Source organism: Panthera onca, chromosome A1 (assembly GCF_046562875.1).
Source record: "Panthera onca isolate mPanOnc1 chromosome A1, mPanOnc1 haplotype 2, whole genome shotgun sequence".
Lineage (NCBI taxonomy): Eukaryota > Metazoa > Chordata > Mammalia > Carnivora > Felidae > Panthera > Panthera onca.
In genome coordinates, this window is record NC_138339.1 from 98,639,103 (window position 1) to 98,664,264 (window position 25,162).

Consider the following 25,162-nt stretch of genomic DNA (forward strand, 5'->3'; position numbering starts at 1 on the left):
TACCTGTTTGTCACTGGCTTTAAAGAACAGGTGAAGACTTCTGGGTTGTCCTTAGCTGATCGTTTTGGGGACAGAGTTAATGGCAACCAATGGTTATGATTCCACAAACAGGTGCATTCCCATAATTGATTCCGGCCAGTTATATTAGCTGCTTACAGGCTCAGACTTACCAAATAATTAAGTGAAGGATTAGACAATGCTGTCACTGTCTCAGGGTGTGAGGTTAAGATTTTAGGGAGTGATTTTCAGTTTAAATTAAGAGTAAGGAAAAGAGGGGAGAATTTCACCTATAAGCCCAGAGAGATAAACTACAATTGTTAAGGCAAGAGTATCAATTCTAGTTCCAAAAAAATTAGTCTGAGTCACTTTTTAATAACTGGGTAGAAAATTTAAAATATACTCTGAGTCCTGAATATTTGAAGAAATGTGAAGTATATTTTTTGGTAAATGTAAGTAGGATTTATAATTCTGGATTTGGCTTATTTAAAAAAAAATACAGCTCATGGTAGGTATTCTTGTGATGTGCAGAGCATAAAGTATAAACTTCTCAAGTCACTATCTTGCACGCTTGAAATTAATATAGCATTGTGTATCAACTATACTCAAATGAGGGACACCTAAGTGGCTTAGTTGGGTGAGTGTCTGACTCTTGATTTCGGTTCAGGTCATTATCTCTTGGTTCATGAGATCAAGCCCTGTACTGGGCTCTGCTCTGTCAGTGTGGAGCCTGCTTGGGATTCTCTTTCTCCTTTTCTCTCTCTGCCCCTCCCTTGCTTATGCTCTCTCTCTCTCAAAATAAATAAATAAACCTAAAAAAAAACTATACTCAAATAAATAAAAAAAAAACAACCCATCTTACACTTTAGAACACCTTCCCCCTTAAATGTTCTCTTCCTTTTAACCATTTTATACTAACTTGGTCCAACTTCAAAAGGGTTACTTCTTCCATCATAGTAAAGGAACATAGAGGGAGCATCAAATGAATAGAAAGAAGCTGACAACTATATTTACATTTAGGATATTTTCTGTATTTAATGTATACAATGTAATATTTATATAAAATGCATTATAGCTTTCTGGATCTCCACAGGTATCTCACAGCAATGGATTTTAGAGTAACAAAAGCAAACAGCAAGAAGGAGGTTATTATAGGGAGCATGTAAGCAAATTTTATCCAAATTTCTTACATGAACTACATGTTTAACATGTAAGGAAGGTATAAAATTATAAACAGAAGAGCAGAATGAAATCACTTGAGATCCACCTCCTCTACCCTTTCCATTGAAGTGCCCACAAGTATCTAATGTGGTATTACAGCAGCAAGGATAAGAAAAAGAAGAAACGGGGCTGGACAACCACAGGCTGACTGATGACCAGTTAGGAATGAATCACTAGGCCTGAGCGTAAGTAGCCTTGGGCTTCAAAGCTTCTGGAATGGGAGAACTATTAATGAAAGAACCTAAGTGCAACTTAAGAAGATAAGCTCTTTTTCTTTCATTATAAAGTAACATCTTTCTTTTCAGAAAATGAGAAGTCTTGATAATCAAGAGTAAGAAAAAAATTCCTCCCACCCAAGCCCTTTAAGGTATATCCTTTTATTTTTAATTCCTGCAAACATTTATAGAAGTTTTTTTTTTTTAGCAGAACTTGTTTTTATTCCTATTACTAAAAACCCTCTAGACAATGCTGTATGTTTTGATCTCATTTTTTCTGCTTGATTTAGTGTGTGCAATCTGTTGCGAAGCACATGGTTTGTTCCTTGCTTCTCAGTATTATACACCATGCTGTGAATACTTTTTGATTCATATTCTTTAGGCTCTTTTCCTAGCAATGTAATTGACAGGATAATGGCTAATAGACTTGCATACACATTGCTGAGCTCATTCTCCAGAAAGGGTGCACCATTCCTGCTTCCACCGGCTGTGAAGACGCCTGCTGTGCCAAATTTATGCCTATGCTACGTTAGATCTCTCAACACTCTACCAATCTGATTTCCCAAAATAACTATTTTAATTCACATTTACTTCCGATTGAGGTTGGACATTTTTTGTGTGTCAGCGTATATTCCTCGCTTTGTGAATTAGCTGTTCATGCTCTCGGCCTCTCCTCCTCGCTTTTTTCTGGTACAACAGTGCCGTTTCGGATTTTTAAGATCCAGTGTTCTTTTACGTTTCCTTCGAACCTTCATTTTTTAAGTTACTTTTTACATTTAACTTTTTATACTGGAAATTTATTCTGATATGTAGAGTGAGGTCATGTTTTCTTTCCCAAATGGTTAAACACTTGGAAGGATTTCATTCTTTTCCCCACCTTTTTGAAATACTAGTGCTCTCATATACTTAATTCTTGGCTCTGCTTCCAGTAATTTTTATTCTGTTCTGTTGTCTGGGTTAATCCTATATGAGTACACATGGTTTTAATACTGTAACCGTATGTATTACTGTTTAATATCATCAGCATATTAAGCAGCATGAAATTTACAAAAAATTAAAGCCATGGTGCTAATGTTCTTGGTTGCAGATTTCTAGAACTGCGGATTCACAGCTAATTATTCTATTTCAAAAACATGACATATTTGAAAAAAATTTCAGTATAGTGAAAAAGTTATCCAACGTGTTTCAAAAACCAGAGAACAAGAATGACTTCTTTTCAAGGCGTGTTTGTGTTGAGCCCTGCTTGAATTTCCTAACTATTCAGATTCTTTACAGAGATAAAAAGGATTTAAAGAGGAACTCAGCCATGGAATTGGTCCAGGGAGGGAGTGGGAATGGGGGTTGATACAAGTTAAAGACTCTATGCCCATTCACCTTTCCTAAACTGCCTTCCTCACAGCTCTAACTTAGAATTAACACCTTTGTAACTGGAGTGCCCTCGGACTTACCATGGCGTTCTGTTTCTGGAGGTTGAAAAGTTCGTTCTGATACATCCCAGCAGCAAAAGGATAAACTTCAGGCAGCTGGGCCTCCGGTCTCTTCAGGGCAAGCAGCGTGTTCTCGGGGTTGCCTTCCCGAATGACAGCATTGATGTGGCTCACTGCAGCCAGCCCTGAGCAGGGGGGTGGGGGGTGGGTGTCACATTCCATCAGAATGCCCGCTTTTTCCACAGCTTTCTCTGCTGACCTAGCCAGCCCATCTTTCCAAGGGTTACAACCTAAGCAGTCCCTTTCCATGAACTCTGAAAAGCTGCAGACGGAGGCCAGGCAGAGCCGTGGAAATGGTAGCTCAGTACCTAGAAGTCAGTCCAGTCCATGGAGATGGTCCCTAAAAGGACTTCAGCAAAGAAAGAGCTGGGGCTCTGAGGTCACTCCTGTCTAGCATGACTTCCCTACAAAATCTTACCCTTCAGGATCAGCTCTGGTCTCACTTCCATTAGGGCTTCAGGTTGTTTCAGTTCCTCAAGAGGTCACCACTTGGGGATCCCCACAGTATTTAGAGATGGGCCATACGGATCCCACGGGCCTTGTTCTTGAACGCTCCTTGTGTATTAGTACTGCCTTTGCAAGGAGACCGAAGCTACGTGAACGTCAGAAGCCAGCCTCGCCCTGCTGCTGTACCCCCCCTCTGATGCAGCACCACAGGCAACCCGGCCAGCACCTGAAGAGAGTGCTGAGAGTGTTGGTATTCATTCTCAGAACACTCTCCCCTCCACTCTTGGGTTTTGCCAAGTGTGACTTTAAGAAAAAAACATTTCAGGTGTGCGTGCGTGTGTGTCTGTGTGTGTTTAATATTACAACCTGGGGCGCGTGGGTGGCTGAGTTGGTTAAGCATCTCTCGGTTTCGGATCAGGTCATGATCTCTCGGTTTTGTGAGTTTGAGCTCCACGTTGGGCTTTGGGCTGACGGTGTGGAGCCTGCGTGGGACTCTCTCTGTCTCTCTGCCCTTCCCCCACTGGTGCTTTTTCTCTGTCTTTCCACCCCCCCACTCCCCCACCACCACCTACACTGTCTCTCTCTCTCAAATGAACTTCAAAAAATTTTAAAAATAAAATATTACAACCAAAATTGGTACGATTAAATAACTGTGCCAGTATCCCCTAACCTTAAAAAACAAAACAAAACCAAAAACACTGATCACAGAAATGCCCTGGTTTACATTATCTGACCCTACCACAAGCTCTGTGAGATCTCTACCCGTTGTAACTGAATTTAGTGACCAGACTGAGGGTGCCTGAAACAGTAGATTCATCACAGTTTTCAGAAAAAAGAAACAGAATTGCTGACCAACTGGAAGAATGAGTGACTGACCCTGCCACCAGGCAGCAACAAACTGGACAGAACCAGCAGCATTTTGTCTTGTAAATTAAGTTTCAGGGTAAGAGAGAGCACACAGACTCATAGATTTCTAGAGCTTTTCATGGGTAGTCTGTCTCCCTAATGCGTGACTAGATTAAAGCTAAGATTACTCTAACCCTTTGAACAGATGACAATTTGCCTTCTGCAACTCATTCACAAGGAGTTACCCTCCATAACCTTTCTCCTGACACACATCGTTCAACAGCAGGAAATACTTATAGCCAACGTGATTTTCTTTGTTACACCCCTCCAAAACTTACACTTATTCTAAAGGACTTTAAGAACCCCAACATGTTTCTCCATTCTAAGAATGGCTATGTCCAACAAAAAAAAATCCCAGAAAGAAAGGTCAGTGGACATCTGTGGCATCTGCTGTCGTGTGAAAGTCACCAAGAGCCTCCCAGCTGTGTCTCTCATTATTTTGGAGAGGATTCTACTTCCCCTTTGAAAACTCCATTATGTGAATGTGCACCACTAGATGGTAAAATAGCAGAAAATCATAGCCTTATGACACTCTTTAGGAACCATTTCTCCTAAAAATAAACAAATAAAGTGAGCTTACCCACTCATTTATACTCTGCATGTAACAGTATTTCCCGCCTTGATCTTAACAGAATATGTGTTGTAACTAATGGAACGCATATGCCAAACCAAAAAGTTAAATGATGGCAGTTCAAACAAAGCTGATGCCTCTGACAATAGATCTGATGACATTACCATCAAAGCTGTCACTTATGTCACTTCTCTGGCTGTAATGAACACAGACACCTTAACATTTTAAGATAATAACCTACATGGTTGAGAAAAGGCTTATCAAGTAGCTATACTTATTTTAAAGCATACGGTTGTCTTATTGTCATGTCCCTGACTAAAATATGTTCTAGTCGGTTTTTCAAGACTGTTGTTAGTTCTATTCGGTTATAAATTTTCAGATGGGGAGAGAGAAAACAACTTCAGAATCATCATGTTCTACGCATTGGAAGCCGGCGAACATTGCAATGCCCTTCATAATTTGAGCTGGTTATGCATCAGTGCAAATCATCTCATGCTTTCTATTTGAAAATGGGAAAGAAAGCATAGCCACTGTGGCATGAAATTTGTGGTCAGGAAAGTATGCCATTAAGTATGAAAACATTTATATAAGGTATTCTATTTAAAAAAAAAGAAACAAAAAAAAAAAAGAGAAGAAAAAGAAAAAGAAAAAGAAACCTGTTTTCAAAATAAAGGATGGCAAAAGGCTATGGAATCATTTCCTCCCGAAGTTTACGGACCTCAGCTGCCTTGCTGGCAATGTAATTTCTTCCTGTAATTCATTTCTGTCAAGCATAATGAAATTCTCAGTTTTCAAATAGAGCAGAAAGAGAAACTTAAAACTGTTTCGTGTACCATCACCAATATGTTCGAAATTAAATAAGAATAAAAGAAGAACATACATTCCCTAGTGTTAAGGTGATCCCTTAACAATAAAGTTACCCTGGAGCTGTCAGCAATTTTGTGTGTGAGGGAAATTCTCAAACCCACTCAGTTGTTAACTGCTAGATATTTACATCAATTTTCTCTGGGCCTCCTTGATTACTGTTTGAACCCTTTGAATATGTCTCTACCAGCCACTTGGGGCAAACTTCTAGGGAAAACCTATGGTATCTTTGCAACTGTTAAGTACAATAAAGAGCATTCAAAGGTCATCTAGGAGGTTAAATCAGGGACAAGGCTTAGGACTGTTGTAATTAGTGGACACTCCCAAGTTTAAATTGGGCAGATGGTTCACAAACTTTATCAAATGGGCTCAATGGTCTTCCATGTATTAGTTTTTTGTGTATATATGGGCTTTTTCGAAAGCCACAGGGGAAATAAATGTCAGGTAGAATTCCTTACTGCCTCAAGTAAAACCAATTTTTAAAAAATTTCTATTTATTTTTGAGAGAAAGAGAGAGGGAGGGAAGGAGGAAGCAGGGGAGGGGCAGACAGAGAGGGAAACAGAATCTGAAGCAGGCTCTAGGCTCTGAGCTGTCAGCACAGAGCCTGATGCAGAGCTTGAACCCACAGACTGTGAGATCATAACTGGAGCTGAAGTCGGACACTTAACCAACTGAGCCACCCAGGTGCCCCATAAAACCAATTTTTATTAGAGATGGGAAAAAGGCTAGTAAAGAGATTAATCTCTCCGAACTTACATGTGATAATTTTAATTACCCTAGTTTTCTGTTCTTTACTGTCATACAACTGAACTGGATATGAAGAGAAATTACACTGTGAGACTCCCCAACAGTTTGGGGACATGGGATTCAAACCCGCCACTGTGCAATTTCACTGGCCCATTCCGTCTCATTCACTTGCCATAAAGGTGCACACACTGTAAGAAAATAATTCTTACCAAGTGCAAACCAATGACTGGACAGTAAAAAAAAGAGCACAGGTGTCAACGATATTTTTTACAATTCCAGTCAAACACTGTCACATAATCATGGGCAAGAAATGAAAATCCTTAAGTCATAATCTTTTACTAAACAGCCTTCAATATGAGCCCAACTAAGGGATAGGTTCGAAATGAGATGGTAGAACTAAACTAGCTTCAAGGTATTCTAAGATACTCTGCATGCACTGGGGGGGCAAGATCACCCCCAAAATTCCATGGGATGCTGCCAGATGATGCACCATAATTAAGAGCAACATTGACAGTTAGTGGATTTTTCACCACATAAGGCAGTTTTACAAGGACACAAATGGTTTTGGTGCAATTCTGACAAGGAAACTTTGTATCTCCGTTTCCTTCATTACTTACTGTTGACTTTATTGATGTTGCCTTGGATTTCTGCTTGTGTCAGCAGCTCTTCATAGGCGTCTCTTTCTTCTTCGGAAATACAGTTATTCTACAAGACAAAGTCTTTACTGATTCCTGAGGTTAAATACAAGGTTTCCAATCTCGATATTCAAAAGCCAAATGCCAAGAGTGAGAAAAATGGTTTACTTAGATTCGTTTGAATTCAGAATAAGCACCAAAGAGTGCTTGCTCTGTGTAAGACACTGGGGTTACATACACCTGGCAAGGATGACAAAGACAAACAAGAGCCCTAGTGACTCTCTGAAAGTGTCTAAATGTCTCTTGTGGGAAACATTAGGTTGGACCACTTGATATTGCCACTTTGTGTAGACTGAAGCCAGTGGAATATTGGCAATTTCATTGCATTCAGTCTAATAAAATCGACACCATAAATAACGAATATACATAGAACAGACTCTGTAGAATTACACACTCAGTTGGAAAGAACACTCGAACAAGGTGACAACCGAAGAGGTCCTGGAGGAACAGGGCAGAGAGGGGAACAGGGTGTAGACTACAGGATTTGGTGAAAAAGGCAAGACAATTTGGCAAGGTGGGCTACAGCACACAGCCAGAAAGATGGCGAGGTTGGTTGGGTATCCTGGAAGTTTTTTTTTTTTTAATGTTTATTTACTCATTTTGAGAGAGAGAGAGATAGTGTACAAGGGAGAAGAGCAGAGAGAGAGAGAGAGAATGAGAGAGAATGAGAGAGAGAGAGAGGGGGAGGGAGGGAGGGAGGATCTGAAGCGGGCTCTGTGCTAACAGCAGCGAGCTCCGTGCAGGGCTTGAATCCTTGAAATGTGAGATCATCAGACGCTTAACTGACTGAGCTACGCAGGTGCCCCCTCCGGAGGCTTTTTAAAGCCAAGTGAAGGGCCTGTACTTAACTCAGTAGGCAGCAGGGAATGCAGGGAGGTTTCCAGGGGCTGATATCAGATCTATAGTTGAAGATTACTTTTGCAACCTGTAGCTCCGAGAGCGGTTGGTTCGGAGAATGGTAGGAAGCAGGGCCACCCTTGAGGAAGGTGCTGGAAGAACCCTGAGGCATGGTAAGGGGGGAGGGCAAGGCTGAGACAAGAATGGTAAGACTAGAAAGTGGGAGACAGATGTAAGCCTGGCAAGAAGAGGCAACAGAATGCAGTGATGGATATGGGGGGCACAGAAGGAGTTCTAAAACATGGGGGAAGTCTTTCCAAAGTGAAGTCAGTTAGGGGCCCATGTGTGAGAAGGGCAGGGTAGAGATAAGCACTCTTCACTCTTCCTATGTAGTGAGGGGCAAGGCCCATGGGACAGAGATGAAGTCACCTGGAGGAGCATTAGAGGGCCTGGTAGCAAGCTCCTATCACTTCAGTGAGTGGATGAGCTTAGGAAGAACAGAGACAGATGGGATTCAATGTCAGACCTTAAAGAATTCCCATACACAGAGGCAGGAGGAAGAAGAGACACTAAGAGATACAGAGGAGAACCATGGCAATAAAGCAGCAAGAAGCCATGTGAGTCAACAACCTCAAGGCAGGTGGTCGGGGGTGGGGGGGAGGGCACGAGTGTGCCAGATAGCGCCAGAAGCCACCAGGTGAGAAAAGTTTGGGAATGGAGCTGAAGCTGATGTGGCAAGAGCTTGAGAAGGAGAGAGGTGGCCAGGAAGTGGAAGCTCTACGTGTACACAAAGTCCACAGTCATGTAAGACACGTTGGGTCAAGTGAGGATCAGGCTGCCTTGCAGAGGACGCAAGGCAAAATATGAGGGTGAACTAATGGGAGAAAACGAGGAGAGTGAATTTAAAAACAGCATCTCTCAACTTCACCGCAATGAATCATTACTCTCTACTAATGAATCTAAAGGTATCCTGGCTAATACAAGGTCTGCAGGTGATGCCTCACGAGGGAAGATGTTTAGCTACTGTATCTACACTTCCCAGGAAAGTAGTAAAAATTTACGACATGACCTTTAATCCTTGCAACTTGGAAGAATCATCATAAAAGGAAACCTCTTTTTTTTTTTACATAGTGCATAGTCTTCTCTTACCCTTACATTTCACCCAAACCAACGGCCTATGGCTACAGAGACCACAGCCAGTTGATTTAAAAATGTCACTTTTAACGGTAAGGCTTTTTTATGCTCATAGCCATAGTACTAGGAATCTAATTAAATACCTTCAGTCTTGCATTTTCCTCTTTTCTCTTTTTGGCTTCCCAGAGTTCCTTCTGATACTCCTGTGCAAGGTTGTCATCTATTAAAGTTAAAACTGCATTTGGGTTTCTTAGCGTTATGATGGTTTGCTCTGCTATTCCTTTTTCAATAGCTTCATTAATGGCTATAACTGCAGCGTGCACTGAAAAGAGAAAAAAAGATTTTTATCAGGAAAGACAACATGGACAGCTGTAATGACACCACATAATGTAAGCAGTTTGCTTTGTTTTAATTTACTTTTCTTTTACTTTCTTCTCTGGCTTCCAGTAACAAGGGCAAAAGAAGAGACCCTAGACACTTCCCAGAGAGCCCCTCCGACGACCTCTCCACCTGCTCATCTATCTTGGGTCCTGTCTCCTAAGCATCTACTGTGTAATCTGTATTAATTTACTCAACCTGCACAGAAAGCCTCAAATGAACCAAACACTATGTCAACCACTAGGGGTTTGAAGGGTCACATGGACACTTTTAAAGTATCAGGTTGTTTCCAAATGGTATCTGTAATTTAACTTGCAACGCTAAAAGACAACTGTAGCAATGTACTCTACCCAAGAAAGCAAAGGGCCAGGACAGGACATAGAAAACAAAGAAATATTTTGGAGAATAAAGATATTTCTAAAACGTTTTAATTCAAACTGCACAAGTAGATGTTTAAAGACTAAATCAATCCCATGCTTATATTTTCATGTGCTCAACCATCTACAATACATATAATAAAAACTTCAAAAGGGGGCTGAAGGTATTTTCTAAACATTCTATTTCTTGTAACCAAAATCAACGAATAAAGTATAGGTGAATCCCAGGTCAACAGCAAGTTCTGATTTCAGGAGACTCACAAGCAGCTTCATCCACTGACAGTTCATTAGCCAGAATACCACCTATTTTGCTGAAAGATGGCATCTGTATTCCATATTTGTCCAGCTCCTTTCTCATATTACTAATTTCCTCCTCTGAAAAAAACCAACAACAAACAACATCAAGATGGAGGTAGGAATGAGTGTATTCATGTCAAGAAATGTCTTCATCCCCCAGGTCTCTCTCCCCAAAATTCAAGGCTTATTTTTCTAAATAAAGAAAATCAAAACCACGACGCCATTATTTAAAAACAAAAAGAAAGGAAAAAAAAATGTCTTTATCAAGAAGGTGGGACATTTCCGAACAAGAACCTTAGGAAGGAAGGAGTCAACCTCAGTTTCTCGTTTCACAAATGTGGGGAAAAGGAAAACTGGTCAAAGACAAACAAGATAATAACGTTTTCTCCTCTGATCAGTACAGAAGAAAAAGGGATTCGATGATGTCAAAAGGAAAAAAAATATAGATTCATTTTCTTAGTAAACAACCACGTAAAAATCGTAAAGATAAAGAAGAGTACCTGTGAAGTCGACTTTGCCCAACAAATCCTGGATTTGGGGGGCTATCCCTAGTTTGAACAGGTATAAACTGGAAGACAGAACGTAAAATTATGAGAAACTTCATCATATAAATCTTAGAGTTACAAATTACTTCAATCTTTAAAAAATTTTTTTTAATGTTTATTTTTGAGAGAGAAAGAGAAACAGCATGAGCAGGGAGGGGCAGAGAGAGAGAGGGAGACAGAGAATCCGAAGCAGGCTCCAGGGTCCCAGCTGTCAGCACAGAGACCGATGTGAGGCTTGAACTCATGAACCAGGAGATCATGACCTGAGCTGAAGGATGCTTAACCAACTGAGCCCCCCAGGCACCCCCAAAATTACTTCAATCTTTAGGGCTTCTTTAGTTGAGAAAGACCTAAGAGATGATCTCATCTAATTCATTCATTTTATAGATGGACCAACTGAGGTAACATAGTCCTTGGTTGACGGGGACTATAACCGTAGTCTAAGTCCCAAAGTCCCATGGCATTTCTGTAGGATCAACTAACTCTCTACCATCCATTTGTAGGGAGAATAAGAAACATGACTGATATAAAATCGTAGGTAATAAACCCAAACATTTCCTTGGATATTCCTTGTAGGATTCTTATTTTTTTGAAAGTACAGCTCAAATTTTAATTTCCTTTTCAATATTCCTTTAAGTAACATTTGAGGAAATAATTTGTTTTACATTTTCTGAAACAAATACAGTAGCAAGACTATTAGCAGCTGGGGAGATGTTAATGACAAATCACGATATGGGCATACTACTAAGTGGAAGATGGAGAATAAACTTTCTGTGTGCATATGTATGTGTGTATTTCAAACCCCTTAAGTAAGGATGGCACCCACTAACCTACCCATAATTTGACAAAAGTTGCTGAGGGCTAGCATCTCAATTTTGCCAAACATGAAAATATATGGTCATGTGGCTTTTTCCAATCACTGAGGCACAGTTTCTGTTCCATATTGATTCTAACCTCCTCAGCCCCAAAGATTAATCCTATCAGTGAACTAAAAAAAAAAATCTGTATTCACTTTATTATCAGTTATGATATATGATGATGATGATATATAATAATGATATATGATATATGATGATATATAATAATATGATGATAGGTTTGTAATTTATGAGATTTTTAACTAGAAGTTAGAACTTACACAATAACATAAGAGAAAATGAATTGAAAATGATTTCATTGGCTTGAAATATTTCAAGATTATCATGTCAGATGCTGATGTGAGATATACCTGAGATTATAAAATACATAAAACTTCATTAAAGAAGTTCAAGATTAAGCCTTTTTAAATGGTATTAAGACAAACTCTTAAAATGAATGAATATTCAATTTAAGGAGTATGCATTTCAATCTTCTTTGGTCATTTCTTTTTTTTCTTTTTAATGTTTATTTTTGTGAAAGAGCACACGTACGCATGCACAAGTGAGGGAGTGGCAGAGACAGGCGGGCAGAGGATCCAAAGCGGGCTCTGCACTGACAGCAGCAAGTCCGATGTGGGGCTCGAACTCACGAACCATGAGATCATGACCTAAGCCAAAGTTGGATGCTCAACTGATTGAGCTACCCAGGTATCCTCTTTGGTCATTTCTGTACAAAACGATCTTTTGAAAAAATAACACATAGTCCACATTAAAAATTAGTGATTCATGTTAAAAAAAAATTATACAGAAAAGCATCATCCAAAGTTAAACACTAAATATTTTGACATAAACACTTTTAATGCTATTTCTGGAAATATCTACCCATAAACTCACATAGTATTCATTATATGAAGGTACTGTATTTTACCTATCAAACTGCTGACCATTTAGATGTTAATTATTCACCATTACAAATAATGTTGCAGGAGGGGTGCCTGCGTGGCTCAGTCGGTTAAGCGTCTGACTTTGGCTCAGGTCATGATCTCGCGGTTCGTGGGTTTGAGGCCCGCATCGGGCTCTTTGCTGACAGCTCAGACCCTGGAGCCTGCTTCAGATTCTGTATCTCCCTCTCTCTCTGCTCCTCCCTGGCTCACACTCTCTCTCTCAAAAATAAAATAAAAACATTAAAAAACTTGGGGTGCCTGGGTGGCTCAGTCCTTTAAGCGTCTGACTTCAGCTCAGGTCATGATCTTGCGGTCTGTGAGTTCGAGCCCTGTGTCGGGCTCTGTGCTGACAGCTCAGAGCCTGGAGCCTGCTTCGGATTCTGTGTCTCCTCCTCTCTCTGCCCCTCCCCTGCTCATGCTCTGTCTTTGTTTCTCAGTAATAAAATAAACGTTAAAAAAATTTAAACAAACAAACAAAAACATTAAAAAACTTGGGGAGCCTGGGTGGCTCAGTCGTTTAAGTGTCTGACTTCGGCTCAGGTCATGATCTGACAGTTCGTGGGTTTGAGCTCCACTTCAGGCTCTGTGCTGAATGCTTGCTCAGAGCCTGGAGCCTGCCTCGGATTCTGTGTCTCCTCTCTGCCCCTCCTCCGCTCATACTCTGTCTCATTCTGTCTCTCAAAAATAAATAAGTGTAAATTAAAAAAAATTAAAAAAACATTTAAAAACTTAAAACCCCAAATAATGCTACAGGAAACCTACCTATATACAGATACATATTTGTGTATGTATCTTGTTACAATAAATCCCTAAAAACAAAACTGCCACCTTGAAAGACACACAATCAAAGCTTTCAATACATATTGTCGAATTGTGTTCTAAAAAAGAGATGATACTCATTCTTTGTGAGTAAAAGTTAACAAAACACCATTCCCTCCGTGAAAGAATCTGACTTCTTTCATGGTGTTTTTTTTTTTTTTTTTTAATTTAAATCCAAGTTAGTTAACATACGGTATAATAATGATTTCAGGAATAGAATTTAGGGATTCATCACTTACACAAGCACTCATCCCAACAAGTGCCCTCCTTAATGCCCATCACCCACTTAGCCCATCCCCGCACCCCAAACCCCTCTAGCAACCCTCAGTTTGTTGTCTATATTTAAGAGTCTCTTATGGTTTGTCTCCCTCTGTTTTTATCTTATTTTTCCTTTCCTTCCTCTATTTTCATGTGTTTTGTGTCTTAAATTCCATATGAGTGAAATCATATGATATTTGTCTTTCTCTGACAGACTTGTTTCACTTATTATAATACCCTCCAGTTCCACCCATGTTGTTGCAAATGGCAAGATTTTCTTTTTGATCATGGAGTAATATTCCATTATTTATATATATGTCATTACACACACACACACACACACACACACACACACACACACACACCCATATCTTCTTTATCCATTCATCAGTTGATGGGACATTTGGGCTCTTTTCATTATGTGGCTATTGTTGATAGTGCTGCTATAAACAATGGGGAGCATGTGCCCCTTTAAATCGGCATGTTTTGTATCTTTGGATAAATACCTAGTAGTGCAATTTCTGGGTCACAAGGTAGTTCTATTCTTAATTTTTTTGAGGAACCTGTTTGTTTTCCAGAGTGGCTGCACCAGTTTGCATTCCTACCAGCAATGCAAAAGGGTCCCCCTTTCTCTGCATCCTTGGCAACATCTATTGTTTCCTGATAGGAATCTAACTTTTAACTTTATAGCTCTGTTCCCCTAGGAACCTGATAAGCATATTAGTAAGCATAATTGCTGAGGACAAAACACCTCATTCATAAACTGCATCTTGACTTGAAGGAATTATATTAAATTTATTTTTATTTTTTTATTTTACAGAAAGAGCATGAGTGGGGGGAGGGACAGAGGGAGAGACAGAATCCAAAGCAAGCTCCATGCTCATGAGCCCCCAACGTGGGGCTCAATGCCATGACCCTGGGACCACTGGACCTGAGCAGGAATCAAGAGTAGGATGCTCAACACACTGAGCCATCAGGTGCCCGTTACTTGAAGGAATATGTTTAGGTGTTCCTGAGTTTGGGGACTGCTAACTTGCATACTCCTTGTAGGGAACTGGGAAGCCCATTGGAAGGTGTTAAAATAGACATTGGCTCCTGGGGCTAAGGTCCTATGCCAAGAAGGCTCCTGCGCCCACCAAGGGAAATCTCACTCCTTAGCACCTAAGCTGTTACCTAGCCTACAAAAGACAACAGCTTGCAGATGGCTCTGTGGTTAACTGTGTGGAGTGTCACGACGTCTCCCACTGAAGAGCAAAGACTTGTGCCAGCAGACTGGTTTTCGGGCTTCTCTATCCTTCTGAGCAACTAGGGCCAGATGTGGCTTATAGCAGTTAAGAGAATGGACACTTAGCTGAACCTAAGAACCCACTGATGACTGGGACCTTACTCCACCACCTATCCAAGAGAATGCCATTTTCTTGCTTCGCTTATCGCCACAGAATACTATCCATGAAAATCTAGCAAATCTGAGAGCCAAAAAATGTTAAGTCTGCATTCTGTTAGTTGTTGAGGGTAAACATTTTTCCAAACACATATGGTTCCATGGCCCTTTTTTCCCAGGAATGCCCATTAATGAAATTTTGAATTTTAAGTGGTTTTTTTTGGGAGAGTTTACCTTTCTTTGATACCCACTTTCCCTCAAAACCAGTATCAAAGAACAAAGAACAAATGACATTTTAAACATGGTAACTAATTTTACTATTGACTTCCAATATGATATTTGTATCCACAGGTGGAAAACATATTAGACTCTGAACATTCGTCAAATTAAAATAGGAATTATGTATTCATAATTCAAAGCTAGAAAGACAGGATACGTCCCTTAGTTTAAATTCAAGGTCTTTAGAGATTATCAGGGATAAAAAACTATTTACACAGCCTCTACAGACTTCATTACCGAAGGCTCACGCCAAACAAGTCATTAGAATTAAAATTAGTCGGCTGACATTTTCAAAACCGTAATATTTTATGAACCACTTCTCAACTCATTATTACATGGGACAACTATTCCTGTTAGAACGAAGACCATATCATGCAGAACAAATGAAATGTCACCGTCTTCAACTGTTCCTCTGTGGTAACAGGTACTACAAAATGAAACAGAATTGGGACACCAATTTGACAATAAATTATATTTTTTTAAAAAATTTTCAAAAAAAACACAAAAAAATAAACAGAACTAAACAGATAGGAATGGAAAAGCTTCAAAAGAATTTTAGGAAAATAAAATCAAGCCACACATTAAAAAATGATAAAAAAAATTGTATCTCTTCTGTTAGTACCTAATTTGCATTTTCCTCTTCTCTTTTTACGACTCAATTTAAAAATATATATGACCTAATTTACAAAAAACTATAAAAATAATTTAGTACGAGAAACTGAAAATGTGACAGTAAAATTTAAGTAGGAGACACACATAAAATGTCTTCTAAGAACCCATTTTATATCTGTAATTAAGTGTTTAAAGGTTTTTTTTTTAAGATTTTATTTTTAAGTAATCTCCACACCCAACGTGATGCTAGAACTCACAACTCCAAGACCAAGAGTTGCACGATTCACTGAATGAGCCAGCCAGGTGTTCCTCTTAAGTGTTGTTTTTTAAGGCATAATACTTGTATAAATACTCTGCTAAAGTTTGAATATACCTCAAAGTTAACATTCTTTTTTTTTTTTTTTTTAATTTTCTTAAGTTTATTTATTTATTTTGAGAGAGAGAGATAGCACAAGTCGGGGAGGGGCAGAGGGAGGGAGACAGAAAATCCCAAGCAGACTCCGTGCTGTCAGCTTGGAGCCTGATGTGGAGCTCGAACTCACGAAACGGTGAGATCATGACCTGAGCCAAAACCAAGAGTTGGACACTTAACCAACGGAGCCACCCAGGAGCCCCAAAGTTAACATTCTTAATCAAAAACTAAGCTAATGAATATCTATTATCCTTGATATATTGGCACTTCTATTTCCCCACATATGCAATGTTGGGATCATCTAGAATTTTATTTTATTATTATTTTAAAAATATAATTTATTGTCAAGTGAGCTAACATGGAATGTATACAGTGTGCTCTCAGTTTCAGGGGTAGATTCCCATGATTCATCGCTTACGTACAACACCCAGTGCTCATCCCAACAAGTGGATCATCTAAAATTTTAGATCCATCCTTTCATTTTCATGTTACATAGCAAAAATTTAGGCAACTATATATTTTATTAGTTTTTCTAATTTTGTCTGTATCCAATTTTCCTCTTTCTTAATTTTACTTTTGTTTTTGTTCTACTTAAGCATAAGTGTTCAGTAAGTATATGTTAAGTAGGTAAGGTGAATAAATTATAAATAGCACATGGTTTACTATTTTCATTTTCTCCTTGGGTGTCGCTTCTTCTTCTTCAATCTAATGCCACTTTCGGAGTGTTGGTTTCCCTCAAAGGTCTGGCATTTCGTGATTTGGGGCTCATCTAGGGGCTTGAGACTCACTTTCTGCCATTGTTGACCACAGGATCCCCTGACAGGAGCCAGCCTTAGGGAGACTGCGTGGGAACACAGGGCTGACACCACAAGGGTGCCCCATGTCCTGCCTTCTTACATCGGGGCTCCCTGTGCTTTCATGGGGTCATTAGCTATCTTAGGGGCTTTCTTGGGGTCATTAGCTATCTTGGGGACTGGCATGCTACACTGCCATCAGCATCTGCACTTACTGCTGCCAGGAAGGATCAAGTCAGTGGGTCCACATTCAACAACACTGATTTTGGAGCTCTCTTTTTCCTGCTTCCTTGGAGCAAGCCCCAGGACAGCTCCCAGCTCTGCTGCATCCTGTGATTTGTGTGCTGGGTTCTTCTGTCTTGTTTCTCAGTCAATCCAGTCCTGTCTTTCTGGCCAGTGGATGGCATTCTTTCTTATTGCAAGTAATTTAAAAAAAAATTTTTTTTAACGTTTATTTATTTTTGAGACAGAGAGAGACAGAGCATGAACAGGGGAGGGACAGAGAGAGAGGGAGACACAGAATCTGAAACAGGCTCCAGGCTCTGAGCTGTCAGCACAGAGCCTGATGCGGGGCTCAAACTCACAGACTGTGAGATCATGACCTGAGCTGAAGTCGGACACTTAACCAACCAAGCCACCCAGGCGCCCCAGTAATTTTTTTTTTTTAATTACTACTTTAGTAATTTCATGTCAGTTTTGGAAAGGTAGGAGGAGAGTTGTGCTCAGTGACCTTGACACAACTGTTTTCACATTATTTCCTTCGTCTATCCATTCATTTAATCACTATGCATGGAATATCTACCATGTAAAAAATATTTTCTCTACCACACTCTTCCTAAAATAAAGGTGTTTAAGCTTCCACAAAACACAGGTTTGTTGATGAGGCGCCTGGGTGGCTCAGTCGGTTGAGCATCCGACTTTAGTTCAGTTCATGATCTCACAGTTTGTGGGTTCGAGCCCTGCGTCAGGCTCTGTGCTGACAGCTCAGAGCCTGGATCCTGCTTCAGATTCTGTGTCTCCTTCTCTGTCTGACCCTCCCCTGCTCATGCTGTCTCTCAAATAAATGTTAAAAAAAAAAAAAAAGAAATTTTAAAAAAATACAGGTTTGTTGGTAATAGAAATTGTAACTATTATACTAAACAAAAGTGCTAATTTTCCCCTGTGGGACTGAAGAAATTAGGCGAATTATTTCAATGATACTTTCTACTTCTCCATTATACGTTGTAATACTTAATACAAACCTCAAATAAGCCAACATCCTGGTTTAACTAAAACTTACCACAAGGTGGTGCTAAGAAGTTACCTTCTGAATCAAAGAATCTTCACTTTTAAAGTTATTTCAAATAACAGATTTTCTCAAATCAGTATGGATCAGTTAGAAATCTCATTTGCATATAGTACATACATTCGCCAGAAATGTCTAAATGTTAATGCATTTTTTTTAACTTGGCTTCAATTTTCAACAATTATTGCTTCCAATGTTGAACTTTAAATTATTAGCTCTTAAAAAAATGCTACTTGTCACGGTATGGGAGACTGATAATGAATTTCTGCGTGGGAGGCGCTTCTAAGAGGATTACTCAAAAGGGCAGTTTATTCTGTACTTATCCACTATTCCAGTGCTGAAAAGAACCTACAAGAGCAGCCCTCTCCTTCCCAAGCATTTAAATTCAAATGAGACCATTCATTACCTGAGGCATATAGGAAATACAGAGTCTTGATCTTGAAGCAATAATTAAAAAAACCCGCCTGTCCAATATAAAAAAAAAAAACAAGACACCAATTTCTTGGAGTTCTTCAACACAACTTTTTAAGCACCTTTCATGCCTAACAGTCAACACAAAGGGCTAAGAGGGTTCCAAAGGAAGCCAAGGAATTAATATCACCAAAGCTTTGCTTCCCCCAGATACAAAAGCACGTGGTGTGAAATAAGGAGTCTCTTATCACGCCAAAGGGAAAGCACACTTGTATTGCTTAGAGAGGCAAGTTTCAGAGAGGTTGTCCTGAGGTAGGTAAAGCACCACTGGTCCATGTGCTCCCATTTGTGTTAATAATATCCGTTCAAGCACAGGAAGCAATAAAGTAAAAACAAAAAAAAATCTATCAGGGTTTATCCTACTACTTTCAATATACACATTAAAAGGTGCCATAGCAATGAACTGCACACTCGGAAGGCAGGGACTGAATTTGTTTCAGCTTTTCTGGATCAAATCGTCGGCAGCTCACTTTATGCTGTAGGATGTGAGATGAATGGCTGTCAGTCCAAGTGTCAGGCTGACCACGAAGACCACGGGACTGGAATCCTAAGACCCGGATTGCGGTCCCAAGACTGGCGCCACCTAGATGTGTGGCTCTGAGCAAGTCACCTAGCCCATGCTTTTGGCCCCCTCATCTGTGAAAGAAGCATCGGGACTAAAATAACTTCTCAAGATCTTTCCAGTTCTGAGGTTCCTAGATTTCTCATTTTAAAACTTCTTCAAATTAACAGCTTAGAGGCCTGTGCTTACATTCAAGTTGGATGCTGTTGTTAGAATTTTCTTAGGAGTGTGGAAATACCTGACTCCCTTCTGCTACGACTGAGCCAGTAACAGCCCAGGATCTGGTGTCACACAGCCTGGTTTTGAATTCCAACTCTGCCATATACTAGCTGTGTGACCTCAGGCTCTCTGTACCTCCAATGACTTGGTTATAAAATGGGATTATTAACAGCCTGTACCACACAGGTGTGCTGTGAGGATTAAGTGAGACTGCACCTGTTAAAAAGTACTTTGAATAGTGCCAGGCATCAGTTGGTTAAGCATCCAACTTTAGCTCAGGTCATGTTTGTGAGTTCAAGCCCCCATGTCGGGCTCTGTGCTGACAGCTCAGAGCCTGGAGCCTGCTTCGGATTCTGCGTCTCCCCATCTCTGTGCCCCTCCCCTGCTCACACTCAACCTCTGTCTCTCAAACTGAATAAATGTTAAAAAATTTTTTTTTTAAAGTGCCGGGCATAAAATTATTTGTTTTATTATCACTATGATCCTTGTTAAATAAGTGTGTCCTTTATTAACAAATGAATAATAAGCAACCTAATAACAGCACATTAATAACTCATCACATCAGTTTCCCCATTTTCGACACTAAGAATCTTTTACTATTTTCCCTCACTGGCTCCATGTTTGAAATCATTTTTTTCTACAGAACCAAATTATTTTCCCATCTTTGTCACATACATCACTGCCAGTACCCTGTCAAAATCCAGTGTTCTAATATTCAATTAAAAATAAAAAAGATCCTGAGGCAGCCTTACCATAGGGAAATCAGTTCAGTTAACCCAACTAAAAAGTTAAAAATATATGTACGCCAGAGACGTAAATTTGGGATCAGTGGTGTTTATGTGCTGTGTTAGGTGACGGCATGATTGGCATGATTCACAGCCTCAAAGAGTTTAGAGTTTAGCAGGACAAAAAGGCAGAGCCATGATACTAATTCAGGATAGGAGGGGGAAAGTGTGGGGGGAGAATTCTGAACAAGAAGTGATCTGAAAGCTACGTGAGGTGTAACCGTCCTCATCTTCATCCCACATACTGCCATCTCCGCACATCCCTTCTGAGAACACAGAATTAGAGCCCGCCCTTTGGGTTAAGGAACAATTTCTAGGAAGCCTATTGATAAATGAAAGCATGTTGTCTATCAGTTGATCTGGTATGAGCCATCAACTGTTTTTTTTTTTTTTTTTGAAAGGTCAAAGGTCCTTCAGGTATAGAGTATAAGACAAGCAAAGTTCTACATTAACCCCTGAGGACCAGACACAATATCAACCTGGTAAGCAAGGCAGCCACCGGGCTGTGGAAAGGCTGCAGAGGAGCCCTACTTCACTAAGTGCTCAGGACACTCGGGACAACTGCTTCATCAGAAGTGGGGTCGCCACAGCCATTCTCACAAATGTGTGCTGCTTTGGCACCATCACTGAATGTGAAAACATGACCGCTGGGACAGTCATGACATCATCACAGCAGGAGCATTAACCATGACATAGAGGGGAGGTGGGCAGATCTTTCTTTAGCTTATTGTTGTCAGGGTCTTAACGGCCCAGGAAACTTTATACAGTAAGAAAAGCAGAATCCAGAACCCTAATCTATCGAATGAGAAAAATCATTATGAACAGATGGCTTGCAAGGGATTCCTTGGAGGGTAGTTGATTTCAGGTCTTAAAGCAGAAATAATCATGATAGCACTGGAACATCCTGTTGTAACCACAAAGCAAGGATATTTCCAAAAATGTCAGGGCCAGGGCTACAAGGATAAAGGGGCTGGCCCCAAAGAGTTTCCACTGACCAAGGTGAAATCAGTCTGGTCCATCAAAATAGAACCTATAGGGGCGTCTGGGTGGCTCAGTCAGTTAAGCATCTGATGTTGGCTCAGGTCATGATCTTATGGTTTGTGGGTTTGAGCACCGCGTTGGGCTTTGTGCTGACAGCATGAAGCCTGCTTGGGATTCCTTGCCTCTCTGCTCCTCCCCCACTTGCATTCTCTCTCTCTCAAAATAAATAAATAAACTTAAAAAAAATTAAGATACTAACCCAGTTAAGTCTGTGAAAGGCCAGGAGTTCAAAACAACAATCAAAAAAGAATGGTACAAATTGTACGAAAGCAAAATGCAATACAAATTGATAAAGTAAGACATGCATAATTATGTGCATTGATTTCAGCAAGGTGGGAAGTGTTATTAAAATACAGGTGCTTTGTTTTTTTCTACATCTGCCTACAGGGTAGAGATATGTACTTGTTTTTACATTATTTACATTATACTTACACCGCAAGAATAGAAACCAAGAACTCTAAGCCAGAGTGTGGTAGAAAACCAAGAAAGTGACCCACGATAAGAAATGACGGAAGAACACAGTTTGTGACAATAACAGTGAGTGAAAAGAGGGCCTGACAGTGACAGTCACACAATCGTTAAGCAGAGAGAAGATCCAGAAACATGATCTGAGATGATAAATTAGCCAAATGGCCCAAAGAACATTAGATAGAGTCAACCCTTCATCTCATGGGTGAGAAACTTCTAGAATGCCCAACTAATTTCAAGAAAATGTTCCAAAGGCATACATAAGCTTCTAATAATGTTAACAGATCTGGCCAATACATCATTATGACAGGACAATGGGTTATGTAACATGGCCAAGTGAGACTTAGGTGGTAAATCATTTCTGGGTAAGGGGGGATGGGATAGTGGTGGGGACCAGATTGAAAATAAAAACCTACCTGAAAATGAAAAAAATTTCAGCTTGATACTGAAAATTTAAAAGGTCAGACTGATTTCACCAGTCAGGTTTATCCTGATGCCTGGTAGGCAGGGTCTGACTCACCTCGGGGGAAGAAGCCAATTGGTACCATATGTTGCCCGACAAGTGACTGATCAAAATCATATCTGTAACCTGGGGACGTTTGAAGGTGTTCTTTTATTTCTGGTGCCCTTAAAATTATGTCAACTCAGGCTATGGATCAATGTATAATAGCCCTAGGATGAGTCAAAACTAGCGTATAAATAATTACACTAGGGAAACTTACCATGTAGATCTTTCAGAATAGGTTTAAGTGGGGTAAGTCTGTAATAATGTACCTGGGTTTTTCATCTGCACTTCAAGTTACTTGACATATTCCAAAAATCAGTTCTACTAAAATTTTTAAAGTAATTCAATTTTATAACCAGTGTTTACACATTTAACAGTTGTTTAATAAGTTGAGCAATAAACAACACGTAAAAAGTGTTCTTCTCCAGGCATAAAAGCCCAGATGGCTAAAAAATCATTAGCAGTAACTTGTTAGCAAGGCTCTCACTTCTTAAACTGGTTTCTTTTCATTGTAGACTTTCATACATTCCTAGTGAAGCCACAAAGGGAAAATACGCCACGTATACATTTGAAGTGCAATTATGCCAAGAGAGTCACAAACAGTGTTTTTTACTTGGTGGTGTGATAACGGGTACTCTGGGTTTTTTTTTTTAAGCTTATGTATTTATTTTGAGAGACAGAGTGTGTGGGGGAGGGGCAGAGAGAGAGAGAGAGAGAGAGAGAGAGAGAGAGAAAGAGAATCCCAAGCAGGCTCCACCCTGTCGGTACAGAGCCCCATACGGGGCTCACACCCACCAACCGTGAGATCATGACCTGAGCCGAAATCAAGAGTCAGATACTCAACCAACTGATTCACCCTGACGCCCTGATAATGGGTACTTAAAGCTAGTTTTCCTTTGATATTTTTTTCTGAGTTTTCCGACTGTTCCCAAGATGAGAATTTAAATTTTCTATTTTAAATAAGAAAAAAGATAACAAACATTTCTTTGAAAAAAGAATGAGGTCACCTATCACGGAGGTGAGGATTTCCTCTGGGGCTGCTGTGCTGTCATTCACTGTCCCATCAGCTTGGTAACACCAAGCAGACAAAGGGAGCAATGAGCTGCAGCAAGCAAGACCCGGGTCAGAAATACGAGTAAAAAGGTGAGGACCAGGCAGGAAAAGAGGAAAGCAGACACAAACAGGAAGCAAAGGCAAAACCCCAGAGGATCTTAATGAAGTTTAAGCCCACATCAAGAAGACAGGAAACAAAAGACAAGTCGGCAGGGCTGAGAGAGAACTTTGCAGATCACACCAGGCCCAATGGGCTGAGGCAGCGGGATGGTAGTGCCTGGGTACCCAGGGGATCTTTCCACCTGGCTCCTGATCTATATACTCAGAACCTCTGACCTGCCTAATTTCCTGTCCAGTAATGACGATTCAGTACACTAGGAATGTTGCTGTATCCCCAGCCAGGATATAATGGCTGGATATGTATTTGTTCATTTCCAGCATCACTTCTAATTATCTAGTGAGAGCAAACCCATTGTACTTATTCAAGAGCTCTGCCACCTGGTTTCCAAACGCGTCTTGCCCAACAGAGGAGAATATTGGCCTCATTTGAGTGACTGTACCCTAAACCAATCAGAAAAAATGTTTTGATAAAAAACAGTAGACTAGGGGTGCCAGGGTGGCTCAGTTAGTTGAGCATTTGAAACAACTGTAGACTAAAAAATAAAAAAACAAGAAAAAAAAAAAAGAAAGAAAACAACTTTGGACATATGCCAAGAAGTAGCCGTACAGTAAGTTTACGACAGAGAAAAGTGAATAGCATTCTCCCAGGGAATGCTATTTATTGGGCAAACATTAAAGATCCTATTTAAGGTCAGATCTGGTGATTGACAGGCTTATTAGGAATCTGCTGAGAATGAGTAACAGTAATGGAGACTTCCATGATAAGTAACTGCCTGAATGAGAAAATAATCCTAGAAACTATACCAACATCTGCATACAAATGGCAAGAATAAGAAGGTGCCTTTTCTTTATTTACCAAGCTGTTGAAGCCACTGTTAAAACTATCACAAACACATTCGTAAATCTCAGTGCAGTTCTACATAATTTCTGTGGAAGAACAGTGACATCACTAGGAAGGAACTCAGCACACCATTTCTTCATAAGCAGCTTAACATTAACACCCCAGGGGTCCACCTCAAGAAATCAATTTAAATTTGTCCAAGATACTCCAAGAGCATGCCACAGATTTGGAGATTAGCACTATGATGCGTGGATATGATAATGACATTAACTAATGGTAGCTAGCTTTCATAGGTCACAGAATCATTCTAAACTATGAAAAATATTTGACAAGGAATGTTGGGCAACACATCTGAAAATATTCCTCACAATAAGCACTTGTGCACAAAAAGCTTTTAGAAACATGGCTGGCATAATGATATACTAGCCACACATGAAGAGGCAGGCAGAGAATTGTTTTTTCCACCCCTGATTCTAAATTACAAGAATAAAAAGAAATTACGGAAAAGGCACCTAACATTTGGTCTATATTTGTGGCAGCTGTCATCTTCCAAAGAAATCTTGCAAGTACTGATCAGGGGGGAAAAGTCAAATTATATGACATAATCAAAATTCTTTTCTAGTAGGCCAGCAGTGCAATGAATTATTGTAGAAACCTTTTCCTTTGGAGAGGAAAAGAGCCAGGAAGAAGTTAATATAAACCTCTATGCAGAAGACTCTGCCAGGAAAATGACTTGT

At 40.0% G+C, this 25,162-nt stretch overlaps 1 protein-coding gene across 2 annotated transcripts in view; it reads right to left on the reverse strand.

Annotated features, from left to right (window-relative positions):
- IQGAP2 (IQ motif containing GTPase activating protein 2) overlaps nucleotides 1–25,162 on the reverse strand; it is a 294,535-nt gene that overhangs the window by 108,143 nt on the left and 161,230 nt on the right. For both annotated transcript variants that reach the window (XM_078448864.2, XM_078448872.2), the window contains 5 exons: nucleotides 10,675–10,742; nucleotides 10,139–10,252; nucleotides 9,266–9,444; nucleotides 7,074–7,161; nucleotides 2,882–3,045 (listed from right to left, as the gene is read on the reverse strand). In XM_078448864.2, the coding sequence (XP_078304990.1) occupies nucleotides 2,882–3,045; nucleotides 7,074–7,161; nucleotides 9,266–9,444; nucleotides 10,139–10,252; nucleotides 10,675–10,742 (613 nt within the window). The remainder of the gene's footprint in view (nucleotides 1–2,881; nucleotides 3,046–7,073; nucleotides 7,162–9,265; nucleotides 9,445–10,138; nucleotides 10,253–10,674; nucleotides 10,743–25,162) is intronic.